Consider the following 14,206-nt stretch of genomic DNA (forward strand, 5'->3'; position numbering starts at 1 on the left):
AGCTGCAGTTCAGCCTTTCTTTTTTAAAGCGAACGTATTTGTCCGTTAGACTCTGATCAGAGGGAATCACAAACCCACTCCCGATTTTCCGTCCGAGTGGTTCTGTCTGAGCTTATCTCTGTCGGCACCAGCAGCGCTCTGACTGCAGAGTCATGGCAGACAGAAGCACACACATACCTCATGAAGGAAGATGAAATGACTACATATATACATATATGTAGTCTACATATATATATATATATATATATATATTAAGATCAGGTCAGACGGTACTGGCGACCGGAACGCTGTTTGTTCCGTTTATTTCTACACTGTGTTTGTTTTACCTGTTCGTATTTATCTCATTATTGGCGCTTCACCGTCTAACCAGCAGGGGTCCCTGGAGGACTCATCATTTCTTATTAAATAACACGAAGCAGTAGCCTCAGCCAATCAGCGTCAGCCTGTCGAGCGCCTGCGCAGCGAAGCAGTTGGTGTTTTGTTGACATGTCTGCCGCTGGTCTTTAATGATTGTTCCTGCGGGTTCTGCTGTCAGAGAGCGTCCTCCTTTCACGACCCCACCTGATGGAAAACCCCAGAGACCTGGTGAGTCCCGGGGCTCCCTGAGCCGCCCGGAAGCGGGTCTTCCTTCATTTTCAATGCTTGCTTTAGGGACTGCTTAAAAGCGACCGCGGACTGAGTGTTAAAGCAAAACTCCATTGAGAAATCGCTAAATTTAAGATACTTTTGTTCATTGACAGAAACACATGTTCAAATGCAAGATACATTTCATCAGTTGGTAACAAGGTCAACTCAGAGTTTAATTCTGTATCTATATAAAGACTGGAGTAGTTATGTAACCGGCCAAAACGTAGATTTATATTCACTTTACCTGTTATGGCCAAAATCTCGTGTCAGATCTCCTTTGAAAGTCCTTCGGTATTAGTTTTGCTGCTTGTTTCCAAAGACAAACATTGGACTGGATGTTGTCTATAAAAAGTTTCATAAACCTGACAACATGTTTTTTAATTCGGCATGCATGTATTCCGGTAAACACGTTTTAATTAAATAAAAAGTAAACGTGTTTATCGTTTTGCTTTTTCCCGCTACATACTCGTACATTCAGAGCGCGGAGCGTCACCGTGGATCAGCACCGAAAAACGGCTTTTCCAGGAACAGACTGCAGTGCTGCACAAATTTAATGCCGCCGAATTTAATGCTGGGGGCGGCAGAGGGGGCGGGGGGGTGCACAGGTTTAACCCCGGTGTCGGGGCTCAGAGCGAGCGGAAGTGAGGGGAATCCTGGAGGTGACCCGGTGTTGTGGCTTCTCTGTCTTTGTGCTGTCAGTCAGCCTCTCTGCGCTGCAGCGCTGCAGGAGCTCCAAACCCTCTGCTGCGACGTGATGATGGGTAGAGGTCAGAGGAACAGAGAAGGAACAATATTCATGACCTTCACAGATCTTTGTTGTTACAACCTGAGAACATTTAATAAAATATTTGTGGTGTGTTTCTGTGGATTAAATACAGTTTTAATGGGGTAAATGGCTTTTTGGGGTCTTTGTGACTTTAGACTCTCTTCCGTCCTCAGGTGGAGCGTCAGTCCCGGAAGCGGCGGGACTCGTTCGGAATGCTGGACGGTCTGGATGAGGACCGGAGCAGCTGCAGCACCGAGTCCAGCGGGGGGAGCGGCGCCTCCAGTCCCGAGGACAGCGAGGACGAAGAGTTAGGAGGAGGAGGAGGGGTCACTCAGCTAAACCCCTCCTCTTCACTGACGCTCATCAAGACCAACGGTCAGGTGTACACGTACCCCGACGGGAAGGCCGGCATGGGTCAGTTCACGTCTAGAATCAGGACCTGGTTGTCTGAGTCGGTCGATCTGCGTCCTCAGTTGCTCTCTCTCTGCTCTCCTCAGCGACCTGTGAGATGTGCGGCATGGTCGGCGTCAGAGACGCCTTCTACAGCAAAACCAAACGTTTCTGCAGCGTCTCGTGCTCCAGGAGCTACTCGTCCAACTCCAAGAAGGCCAGCATCCTCGCCAGGCTGCAGGTAACGGGCGTGTAGGAGCACTTTGCCTTTTGTTATGTTAGTGTGACGGGCTCCGCGTGTCTGTGTTTGTCAGGGAAAGCCTCCAACCAAGAAAGCCAAGGTTCTGCAGAAGCAGCCTCTGATGACCAAGCTCGCCGCCTACGCTCAGCAGCAGGCCAACCAGCAGGGCGGGGTCAAGAAGAGCGGTGAGTTCAGCAGCGCCGACACGTCCACGCTGGGACTGAAATCGACTTTCTCATTGGTTACATGTTAAACACAAACACGGTCAGATTGTAGGTGTGGCTCTTCTAGTCCCTCCCCCTTTAAAATAACTTTCTTTTGATTGGCTGCAAAGTATTTGAAGAGCAGGTGGGTGGGGCTTCTGTCTGCTCCATGTGACATCATACTGATCCGTGATGAGAAAAAAACAACATGAGGGTTCGGCGTGTGTGACGGGGCATGAGAGCACCGAGCTCGTGTTTGACACGTACGGCAGGAAGTAAGAACGACACGGTCGACCTTTTCAAAGAGTGATAAATGTGATTTTTAAATCGCACAGCGGATGACCTCTGCTCTGCATCAGTTCATTCTCAGAGTTGAGTCTTTCCTGCCGTTGTGCCACTGAGCACTTTTTCTTGAACGTGTCAGGTTTCACATCACGCCTTCTGTTTTCTTCGCAGTGTCCATGGAGCTGTTCGACTGGGGTCGTTACCTTGGAGACGGAGATGTAATGGGAGCGCCGGTTAGCTGTTTCCAACATGTGGGTACAAGCAGAGTCCTTCTCACTGTGATGAAACGAGTTCACTGCGTTAATCATCAGAAAGAAGCTCCGCCCCCTGACTACAGAGCCACCAGCGTTTGTGAGATTCAAACATGAGGTCAAAGGTCAAACGTTGCAGCTTTAACCCTGCACAGTTTTCACTGATTCACGCTTGGATCACCAGGGCTCTCGTGAAGCGTGTCACGTATGCAGGTGATGCGTCTCACCTTTGAATCGACAGACAGGAAGCTCAGACGACCGTGTGTTGTCGTGTGAATTTGTTTGAGCTGTAAAGCAGGACGTGCGTCTTGCTCGGGGTCGATCTCAGACCTCGGGAATCAGAAACCGGAGCCGTGTGTGCGGTCGGATGTTTCGTTAATTTTACTTTTGCGTGTTTGTCAGGTCCCGATGGGAAAGTCGTGGGGAGGCATCAGCGAAGGCATCCGGGTCGAGGTGCCGAACACTGACAGCGGGCTGCCCATGAAGGTTTACTGGATCGCTGGCATCATCAAACTGGCTGGTACACACACACACACACACACACGCACACGCACACAGACACACACAGACACATGCACACACACACAGACACACACACACAGACACACACACACGCACACGCACACAGACACACACAGACACATGCACACACGCACACAGACACACACAGACACATGCACACACACACAGACACACACACACAGACACACACACACACACACACACAGACACACAGACACATGCACACACGCACACACACACACAGACACACACAGACTCACATAATTTAACGTAAATGTTGAGTTTGCATTTTGTTCAGATGAGATGGATATTTTTTGGCTCCTGCAGAGTTTGAACCATCTGGGTGATGAAACTAATTTGTGTGTGTCTGTGTCTGTGTTTGTCTGTGTGTGCGTGTGTGTGTCTGTGTGTGTGTGTGTGTGTGTGTGTGTGTGTGCACGTGCAGGTTTTAAGGCTTTGCTGAGATACGAGGGCTTCGACTGCGACTCTACACGAGACTTCTGGTTGAATCTGTGCGTGCCAGACATCCACCCGGTGGGCTGGTGTGCTGCTGGAGGGAAACCTCTGGTCCCCCCTCAGTGTAAGGTCACTTCCTGTCTGCAGATTCGTTCTCAGACCTCAGATCAGTTTCACAGTCCTGAGTAATCAGGTTCACAGGAACAAATAGACTCTTTTTAGGCTGTAAGCTTATATATGTGTGTGTGTGTGTGTGTGTGTGTGTGTGTGTGTGTGTGTGTGTGTTCTCAGCCCTCCTGCACCGCTTCTCCAACTGGAAAACGTTCCTGATCAAGAGACTCACGGGCTCCAAAACTCTGCCGCCAGACTTCGCCTCCAAGGTGACGTTGAAATACGTAATCGTTTTTAAATAACCTTCGTCCTGAGACTGAGTCTAAACTCAGGTGTCTGCTCAGGTGCAGGAGAGCATGCAGTTCCCCTTCAAGAAGCAGATGAGGGTGGAGGTGGTGGATAAGACTCACCTGTGTCGGACTCGAGTGGCTCTGGTGGAACAGGTGAGTCACAGTAAACGAAGCATCTCTGGGCGGCAGGTTCAAGGTCACTTTGCCAGAGTCGGTTTTTATTTGTGTATTTTAAATAACTTTTCATGTCAAATTACTGGGGGTGCAACGATACTCGTATCGATATTGAACCGTTCATACAGTGCTTTCGGTTCAGTACTCATATGTATCGAACGATACAACATTTTTAATTTATTTTATCAACTTTCCTTCTGACGATGCTGTCTGTGTTGAGCAGCCTAGGCTGCACTGTCGAGCGCAGATCCACTGAGCGCAGCGCAAGCTAGCGAGACAGAAGCTAAGCTCGTTGCAACATGGCAAATTGAACCTCCCCCACCCTCATTCAGATCTGGCGTTTGGAACTATTTTGGTTTTCATGTGACGTATGACCCTGAAGGTAAGCGCGTCATGGACTAAAGTAAAACAGTATGTTGGATGTGCCAGCAATGCTCAATTACATGGGTGGGAACTAGTGTGTTAGCGCAGTTAGCTCGTTAACGTGTTGGCCGTCCAGCCCCACGCACGGGGCGATCCGCGGTAGCTCGTTAACGGAGATTTGCCGTGTTGTGGCGTTAACGTCATTTCAGATTAAGGCTAACAGCACTAGTGGGAACACAACGAATATGACTGCACATTTACTCCGACATCATCCTCGTGCAAAGACAAGTGGAAGCAGACAAAAACAACAAGCACGCATGCTACAAACTTTAGCCGAGTCATTTAGACAGCCGTTAGCACATGATTCTCCTTATGGGGACCTGATATGTTTAATATGCTGCTGAGAATATAGCCCAGAAGAAGCGTATAGTAGAGCTTTTATTTTGGAAAGAGACATTTCTCTGGAATAAACTCTCTTTTCCAAAGATGAGGGATTTCTCGATCAGATAGATTTATTTTTAATCACTTTGTTGTTTCAGCAACATTACATTTAAAAACTGTACGTTTGAGTTAAAATATATATTTATAATTTTAATAAATGACAAATTAAAAAGGCATGAACATTTTTTTGTATCGAAAAAATATCAAACCGTGAATTTTGTGTATCGTTGCACCCCTACAAATTACCTGGAAACACTCAAAGCTGCAGGAGCAGAGGCTCAGACAGCGCTATCATCAGCTCAGCAGCACATTTACTCGTACATTTGTGTCGTTTCTCAAAACAAATAACATCTAAAGGAATAAATCAGTAGCCCAGTGACGGAGCCCTGAGGCGCCTCTGATACAGCTGCTGATCCGTTCTCTTCTGCTCGTCCAGTTTATTAGTATTATTTGCTCGAATGTTATCCCGACGTTTGTGTCGTCGCAGGTGATCGGCGGTCGTCTCCGGCTCGTGTACGAGGAGTGCGACGATGGCACCGACGACTTCTGGTGTCACATGTACAGTCCTCTGATCCACAGCATCGGATGGTCGCGATCCATTGGACACCGCTTCAAACGATCCGGTGGGTCAGGTGATTCGATCCCAGGCCACCAGACTCCATGTAGAAAACAGTGAATTTAAGCCAGCGTGTAACATGAGGATGAAGAACATGTGCTGTGTGATTGTTCCCAGATGTGTCGAAGAAACTGGACGGTCAGATGGATGCACCTGGACAGCTGTTTGCCAAAGTGAGCTTCACCCGACGTCGTCGCTTTGCTACATCCGCCCACACCTGAGTCACCTGAGTCACCTGAGTTACCTGGTCCCACCTGTAGAGTTTCCTCATGGACATAAAATCAATTTATATCAATTTTGCATTTGTGTAACTTTAACTTTAACATGTTTCTAATTATAAGTTTAATTCGAAACATCTATGAGTCCCGCCCACTCAGCATGTTTCAATGATAACTGTGTGACACAGTGATGCAGTAACAGTCATGGTTATCTAAGTAATAATGATGCTAATGATGTTTTCAATTCAGTTTTATTTATTTAGCACCAAATAAGAACAACAGTCGCCTGAAGAGGAAAAACAATAAGATAACGCCACATGAGCGAGCGCTTTGGTGACAGCGGGGAGGAAAAACTCCCTTTTAAAAGGAAGGAGGAACCAGGCTCGGGGGTCGTCCGTCTGCGGTGACCTGTTGGGTTGAGGGGAGGGCGACGGGAGCTTGGAGGAACAGGAATGAGATTATCCTGTTTTTCCTGAAGGTGAAGGAAGTGGATCAGAGCGGCCACTGGTTCGAAGATGGGATGAAGCTGGAGGCCATTGACCCTCTGAATCTGTCTGCCATCTGCGTGGCCACAGTGAGGAAGGTAATAGCGAGCTGAGCGCTCACTCTGACGCCGGCTGCTCCGCCCTCCGGCTCCATCTAACCTGTCGCCTCCTCCTCAGGTCCTGGCAGACGGGTACCTGATGATCGGCATCGACGGCTCGGAGGCGGCCGATGGCTCGGACTGGTTCTGCTATCACTCCACGTCTCCCTCCATCTTCCCCGCTGGCTTCTGTGAGATTAACAACATCGAGCTGACGCCGCCTAGAGGTAGGAGTGCCTTTGAAAGGCAGCGGCACACAGCTGTGGGAGAAACGGCTTTAACCTGCAGCCTCATTTTCAGCCTCGTCCCTGCACACAGATCCAGATTCTCCCTTTTAACCCTTTAAAACCGGTCGGAGCAGCACGCTCTGTTTTGCGTAACTATTTTTAAACCCCGGTAGCTCTGCAACCACGTGAGCTAGCACAATAATTTTTTTTGCATATGAAACCGGAGGAGTTGTACTTACATCTTATACCATCAGCTTGTCCTCGGTCACAGTTTCCTTCCACATATAGTTTTGCAAAAACTGCATAAAAAGCACTTACAGCAACAAAAACATAATATTCCAGAAACACGCTTTGCTGATCCGATCAGCTGTTCATAACACTTCATACGTTGGAATAGACATCAGCGCGAACTATCGCATGTCCGCCATGACCTGCCCGAAACCGGAAGTGACATCATTTTCGCAGAAATGTAGTTTTTTACCATCAGGGCCTCATGAGCCTATACTGGTGTTTTTAAAAGTTATATTTGACTTTCTGACTTTCTGTGTGGTTTCTGGGATGCTTAGGACTCATATTGCACTGCTGGAAATAGTTTATTTTGATGCAGATGCTGCTTTTTTGCAAATCTGCATTATAATATTTATTTTCATTTTTCCTGCAGTGTATAAAAATTGGTGTATTTCAAAAATAAAACTATGAAGACACTCAAAATAAATTTCCTGTGGTGGGAAACTATTTTGTGCAACTTTTTTGTATTTACAGTTTTGAGGGATAAGCCTCTTAAATTTCTCTAACTAGAAATATATGTTAAAAAAACAAAAATGATTTTCAATTTTTTTGTAGTTTATTGCACTTTTTTGCAATTTATGTAATTACTATGCACTTAATGCAGACATATTATTAAAATTTGGGCTGTAATGGTTGTATTGATGTATAGCAACTTGAAATGCTCCCAAAAATGGCTCCACAGCATGTAAACATATAATATAAGCTCTGGCAGACTTGGTTCTATGGTCGGTCTTAAAGGGTTAATGATACGATGTGAAGGGTGGCGTGCCCACTCCGGGTCAGGGACGAGTTCCTGCCCCAAGTCGAGGAGTTTAAGTGTGTCGGGGTCTTGTGATGGGAGGTCGACAGGCAGACTGGTGCATAGTGAGCAATAATGTTCCTCACTATGAGCATTATTCTGAACATTATTCTGAAGATATTTGCAGAACCGTGTTTTTTTGTCTCAGGAAACATTTGAAAACGTGTTTTGTTCTTTGGGGAGTTCGCTCATTCTCGTCGCAGCTTTTACGGACCTGTGATGCTGAAACTGCCCTGTGGCGTGCACTGTGATCACACTGATCCTGTCTTTGTGTGTCCAGGTTACTCCAGTCTGCCCTTCAGATGGTTTGAATATCTGAAGGAGAGCAAGTCTGTGGCTGCACCGGTGAACCTGTTCAACAGGGTGAGGCTGAATCAACAGATTCATCAACATGACGACTTCATGCAGTCTGAGCAGCTCTGTGTAGATGCAGAAACATAGAGCAGACATGTTGAACTAGAATTATTAGAAAGACGATGTCAGCAGCAGCCTTCAGCCACTGCTCGGCTCAGTCCAGAGCGCATGAGTGTTTATTGGCTCAGTGGTTAGAGGCGGAGCTTCATCGCCTACACTCACTTACAGCAGACGAGCATCATCGTAGAGGTGACTCTAGTGAAATAGTTAAAGAAACAGAACATGCACCAGGTTGCATGTCTGATGCGTTTATTGTTACATGAATGAAAACAAAGCCACAAAAACACGTCTGACTCTGATGTGATTATCAGAGGTTTGTGTTTGTCAGCTCCTCACTGCTGTAAGCCTCATAAATGTAAACACAGACTGTCATTTATGACTTTAGCTCACAGCAAACAGACGTCTTCATGTTGCTGATGCACAGAATTATAAACAGTTAGAATAAGTTTGATAATTTAATATTTTCTGCGTATCTAACGTTTGTATTTCTGAGTGTTTTAGGGTTGCAGGTTTGTTTGTGTGGAGGAACCGAGTGCAAGTTTCAATTTTGCCTTTTTAGTTTGTTTTTCTTGACAAATGACCCGAAACGGCGACTAGAAACAAAAAAACGCCCACGTGTTAACGACCGCGTCGTGTCCGTGTCCTCCATCAGGACGTCCCCAACCACGGGTTCCGCCCTGGCATGAAGCTGGAGGCCGTCGACCTCATGGAGCCGCGGCTCGTCTGCGTCGCCACCGTCACGCGCATCGTCCACCGGTTGCTACGGATACACTTCGACGGCTGGGAAGACGAGTACGACCAGTGGGTGGACTGCGAGTCGCCCGACCTGTACCCGGTGGGCTGGTGTCAGCTGACCGGCTACCAGCTGCAGCCTCCCGCTGTCAACGCAGGTAAGTCCCACCTGATCTGCAGTTTCCATGGTGACAAGGACGGGTAAACTGGTGTGTTTTTTTTGTTTCAGGCTCCAGAGACCTGCAGTCAGCAGCATCCAAACAGAGGAAGAAGTCTCAGCAGTACAAAGGACAAAAGAAAAGTGAGGCGGCGTCTCTTTAAATCACGGCTCAGCCTTCAGGACGCTGCTTAGTAATAAACGATGCTCCGCCTCCCTGTAGCGTTCTTGCATTAGAGGCGTTCGTCAGTCACACCCACAGAGACCAACATTTACATCGGTACTTTCTTCTAACGATGTCAGTAACAGGAACAGCTGCAGCCACAGACACAAACGATCACAGACCAACAAAAACAAAACTGATGCGACTTAAACAGAAAAAGATGAAAACAGACAAAAACGAAGCGATGAAAGAACAGCAGCTGCATGAGCACGTGATTGTTGTACTGTCTCTTTAACGAAACCTGTTTGGTCTCCCAGAGAGGAAGCTGCCCATCGCTAAGCGACCCGTCAGCCTCTCCGGCACCATGGTAACAGGTGTCCCCAGGAGCCTATCGGGAGACGAGAACGAGACTCCGCCCGATTACCCGTCACCCCCTCCTCCGGCCTCCGCGGCCCAGCCGCCCTCTGCCGACCTGGAGAGCAGCCCCCGCACTGAGGGGGGGGCAGGTATGCACTCGTGCAGCCTTCTTTCATTTCTGTGGTTTTTACAAATCTGGGCGTCATAGAAACGATTCAAACGCAGATGAGCAGCACGTGTGTGACGCGTTCGCCGCGTCGTCAAACATCAAACTAAACCCGAAGCCTCAGCCAGCGGCAGCGACGAGCCGTGTGTCGCTGCAGTCGGCCGCGTGGGCGTGGAGCACGCTCGTCTTTACGTCGCTTCGGTTCATTCAGGTTTGCATGTTTTGGTGCATCCTCGCAGTCTGACGTCCACTTTAGGCAAAAAGCTGTTTTCTCTCATTCGCCGCCTCCGTGATGCTCTTTCACGTGGTCATGGCCTCAGTGCTGCGTCGTCTGTGTTTCTGCAGGAGTCAGAGAGGAGAACGCCAGAGGCCCCGAGTTATCTTCTCACAGGACTGAAGCAGAAACACTCAGATCCTCCGCAGACTTCCTCAGCAGCCGGGACCAGCAGTAGTCCATCCTGTCCCCTCCCACAAATATGTGAAATCGTCTACTGGTGACCTCCAACGTCGGACGCTCCTCCGAACCTTCCATGTAAAGAACTCTTTAACTGTGTTTGGTGTGCTGCCATCTGAAAATCGAACTAGAGAAGAAGACACCGCAGTAAAAACAACAAACAGCTTTTATACGACAGTTTTTCCAACGCCGAGATCTCCACCGTTTGTAGTTCTAACGTTAAACTGTTGATGTAGTCATAAAAACACTGTTTCAGTGTGAGCGGCTGGATTAACGACGATGCCACGTGAAGAAGGAAAAAAGATCACCTCTTGAAGCTCCGCCCACAGGTTTGCATTTATTTTTACGGTAAAGCGGAGCACAGGTCACGATAGACGCTGAAGCTGCTGGAAGGATTAAAATCAGCCAAACGTGACGTTTTCTCAAAGCTTTCTTTGTTTTGATGATTTTAAAATGTGTTTGAGTTTCATCGGCTAAACGTCCAATCACAGCTTCAGAGGATCGTTGGGTTTCAGCCTGTGCGTCCTCGTTCCCCTGAATCCACACGACCCGGGTGAAGACTGCAGAGCTAGCAGAAGCCGGCGTCGCGTTAATGGCAGATGTCGCGGTCTGCAGAAACGCTCTGGATTCATTACTGCTCTGTTTATTTCCCTCACCATGTTTTTATGGTGTCACATCAGCTTTGCATGATTCAGAGTTCATAATAACTCTTCTTTATCTTATGCACCATCTTAGTTCCTCCTCTCTCTGATACAAGCTGTTTTAGCCCCACCCCCTTTTGACACGACGTTCTTGTGATTGGCTGCCCCTCTCTGTGACATCACACAGATCCAAACGTACAAAAAAACAGTTTACAGCGTTGGCCAAAGGCACCGTTGTGCTCACTGATGTCTTCATCAGACGTTCTTTCTTTCATCAGCAGCTAAAAAACTACAAAACTACATCGTTACGCAGTACGGATACCTCAGAAAAGTATGAACAAAATTAAAAGATTTTTGGGTTAAGAAAGTATATTTAATAAAATGAGTATATTTGATTTATTTTAAAATCTATATGTAATAGAAGACGATCATTGAATTGATCAAATCGAGCGTGGAGGGGGAGTAAGGGGGCGGCCTGAAGTAGCTTTTAAGCTAACAGATGTCTAAAAATGTCCAAATGTTCCTTTATCTGTGTTTTTTACAGTAACGTGACGTTGACGAGTCCAAAATAAGCTGAATGTGTATTTGTGGAGCTGCACAAACACACAGATGTTAAAGAAACTACAAACGTAACGTCTGCTTAAACACAACAACTCAACGTATTTTCTAAACTTTGGAAACAAATTTCTGACAAAAACAATAATGAGAAAAAACTGATATTAATGTAATCCTGCGAGTATGCTCATTATTAGTTACTTTATTTTACCTTTCAGTGTTAAACTTTTGCTCTTTAATGTTACACTCTTATGATTCCTACAGAAAGTTTTTATGTTTTTATATTTTTTAATTATTTATTTTTTTAATGCGTTAAATTTACCGTCTCATAATTTTGACTTCATATGTCGACGTGTTCGACTCTTCTGTTCCTGCTTTTGTCTGTTTTAACCTGATCACACAAACTTGATTCTCGTCAGTTTTAATTTTTCTTGTAAGTAAATTTTTGTCAAATTGAGCTTCGAAGAACCGACGGCTGATTTTTAATCAGCTTCTTTAAGAAAGTTTCTCACTTTCAAAGATTTTGATTTAATTTGTAAAATATTTTCTTTAGTTTGTTTGTCATGACTTCAGCTCCTCAGTGTATGGATTTCATAATATTATGATATATTAAAAGTATAATTCTCGCCCCAGTAAGACAAAACCAGTTACTCATTATTAGCTCATGTTTCTTAATTTTGCCTTCATATGTAACAATTTCACTTCATAGACACAGTTTTAACGTACTACGTTTAAAAAACTAAAAATGAAACTTTGTTTACTTTGATACATTTTTTAAAAAGTGGCTACATTTATATTCGTGTTGTTTTGTGAGCTGTTTGATGTTTGTCGTCTCACAGGTTCAGACTCGAGTCTTACGCTGAGCTGTGAGCGTCGGCGCTGAACCTGTTTGTAAACTCGCTGCTGTCCGTGTGCTCGTTTATACGTGACTCTAGTATTGCAGTTCTATGTGTGATGTCTGTAGGTGACACCTTTGATAATGTTTTTATGGATTGATTTTGACAAACTGAGTCTGGTGAACAAGTCGTGTTTGTACTTTTGTATTCAGAGGTGAAAGTGAAGTCGCCGGTCTTCCACGCCAGTTTGTGATATTGTCATGTGTGATTATCCCAGTGGGAGGAGAAGTTGTGGTTTATTGTTGTGGAAACTGTGGGATTTGACCTAAAGATGATTTGAGCGTTTGGAGGCTGATGCTGACAGTGGTTGCTTTTTAAAGATGTTATCTCAGGAAGATCAGGTGGGATCTGAGAATCCGAAGGCTGGACCGGGTGTGTGGCTGTTATAGGAATTAATTTGGTCTTTCTGTGGGTATAAATTAGTGCTCAACTCAAACCTGATTGGCTGCAAAAATTCAGAAATGAATCAATAGAGTCTGCGTGAAATAAACACCAGAACTGAAGATCAGGTGCAGGGCTGCAGAGTTTCAGGGTTGAGCCGACGGGTCGAACGTTTCAGAGTCAAAGTGGCTTCAGGACTGACTTGAGTATTTTACCGTCTGTCTTAAGACAGAAAATGTAGGAGGAGTTAATTCAGGCGGCGATTTATAGAAGTGTGTCTGGAGTTGGCTGTAAAATCTTTCACCCAGTCTAAGAGAATAATCTGGTGTCAGGTGATTGACGGGGTCTCAGTCATACCGGCCTACAGACCCTTCAGTGACCATTTGACCTTCAGTCGCTGGAGGAAATGTGTCCCGCCTGGAGGGTTGGATGAGTGCTTGACACTGTGCGACTGCTTTGGTCACTGACCACAGTCGCCCGTGGATACGAGTGGAAGTCCTCCACACCAAGAGGGAAACGGCTGCACGATTGGATTAAAGTAAAGTCTGAGACACGAACACGTGGACGTCGATGGCTGCACAGTTTTGACTTGAATTTTAAGTCGCACAAATTGGGAAACCAATATTTGTTTTTCAAATGTAAGACAGGCAGCAGGTCTGGATCTGCGCACAACCCTGGAAAACAATCGTCCTTGTGCTGTGAGATTGCACTTTATGAATTTGTGTAAGTATATAAATGTGAGCAGATTTCTAAAAGAGAGGATTCGATTACAACTCGGGGGGCATCATTTATTTATCACTTAAAGTTCTGCGGTTAAAACTGTGCAATCTGAACCAAAACATCTGTTCATCGTCCAAAACTTTAGTCAAAGTTGTTTGTAGTTAACGGGTTTGTGCTTTGAGACGACGTGTTTACGACGGTGGGGCCAGGGCGTTTGGCGTTCTGACTCCGTGTGCTAACAGGCCGGCGTAATTAGACAGCATCTGATCCAAGGTTGGGATTATTTGCATTTCTGAAAAAAGAAAAAACTGAAAATGTAATTCCCAAGAATGTTCTTCGTCCCATTTTCCTGAGATTACAGGTAATCAGCAACCACAGCAGTGCTCGGGTCGAGTGCACGTATCTACGTTTGTTTCCCTGAAGTACAAATTAATGTGAAATTATAGAGATCAGCTGTTTGTTTTTATTATTACAGATTAATTTAAATGTGAACTAAAAAAGAAAAATCACAAATATTTGTGTTCAAACTGATGAAAACAGGTTTGTCCCAAACTTCATGTTGTCCACATGTTCGTGCCGTGAACACGACTTTTACTGAGCTCTTATTAAAACATACGTTTAAAAAGATATCTAGATGGATTTAAATATATATATATATATATGTACTTTAACTGTCTTTGAGAACAGACGTGTAGTTACAACCTGATGTTATATTTCAT

At 45.7% G+C, this 14,206-nt stretch overlaps 1 protein-coding gene across 2 annotated transcripts; it reads left to right on the forward strand.

The window, feature by feature from the left end:
• Positions 1–461: 461 nt before the first annotated feature.
• On the forward strand, positions 462–11,471 carry LOC102795142 (MBT domain-containing protein 1-like). 2 transcript variants are annotated; one of them, XM_087840193.1, is made up of 18 exons: positions 462–585; positions 1,567–1,807; positions 1,891–2,024; positions 2,098–2,209; positions 2,684–2,763; positions 3,166–3,283; positions 3,731–3,865; positions 4,033–4,121; positions 4,197–4,295; positions 5,608–5,743; positions 5,854–5,909; positions 6,433–6,537; positions 6,617–6,764; positions 8,132–8,214; positions 8,918–9,155; positions 9,227–9,298; positions 9,635–9,823; positions 10,186–11,471. In XM_087840193.1, exons 1-18 carry the CDS (start codon positions 565–567, stop codon positions 10,290–10,292), a joined length of 2,163 nt encoding a protein of 720 aa, XP_087696319.1. In that variant the 5' UTR covers positions 462–564; the 3' UTR covers positions 10,293–11,471. The 2 variants fall into 2 exon arrangements, with proteins under 2 accessions (XP_087696319.1, XP_087696320.1); XM_087840194.1 differs by lacking the exon at positions 9,635–9,823.
• Positions 11,472–14,206: the final 2,735 nt, after the last annotated feature.

This window comes from Neolamprologus brichardi, chromosome 4, assembly GCF_056152115.1.
Source record: "Neolamprologus brichardi isolate AB-2024 chromosome 4, ASM5615211v1, whole genome shotgun sequence".
Classification (NCBI taxonomy): Eukaryota; Metazoa; Chordata; class Actinopteri; order Cichliformes; family Cichlidae; genus Neolamprologus; species Neolamprologus brichardi.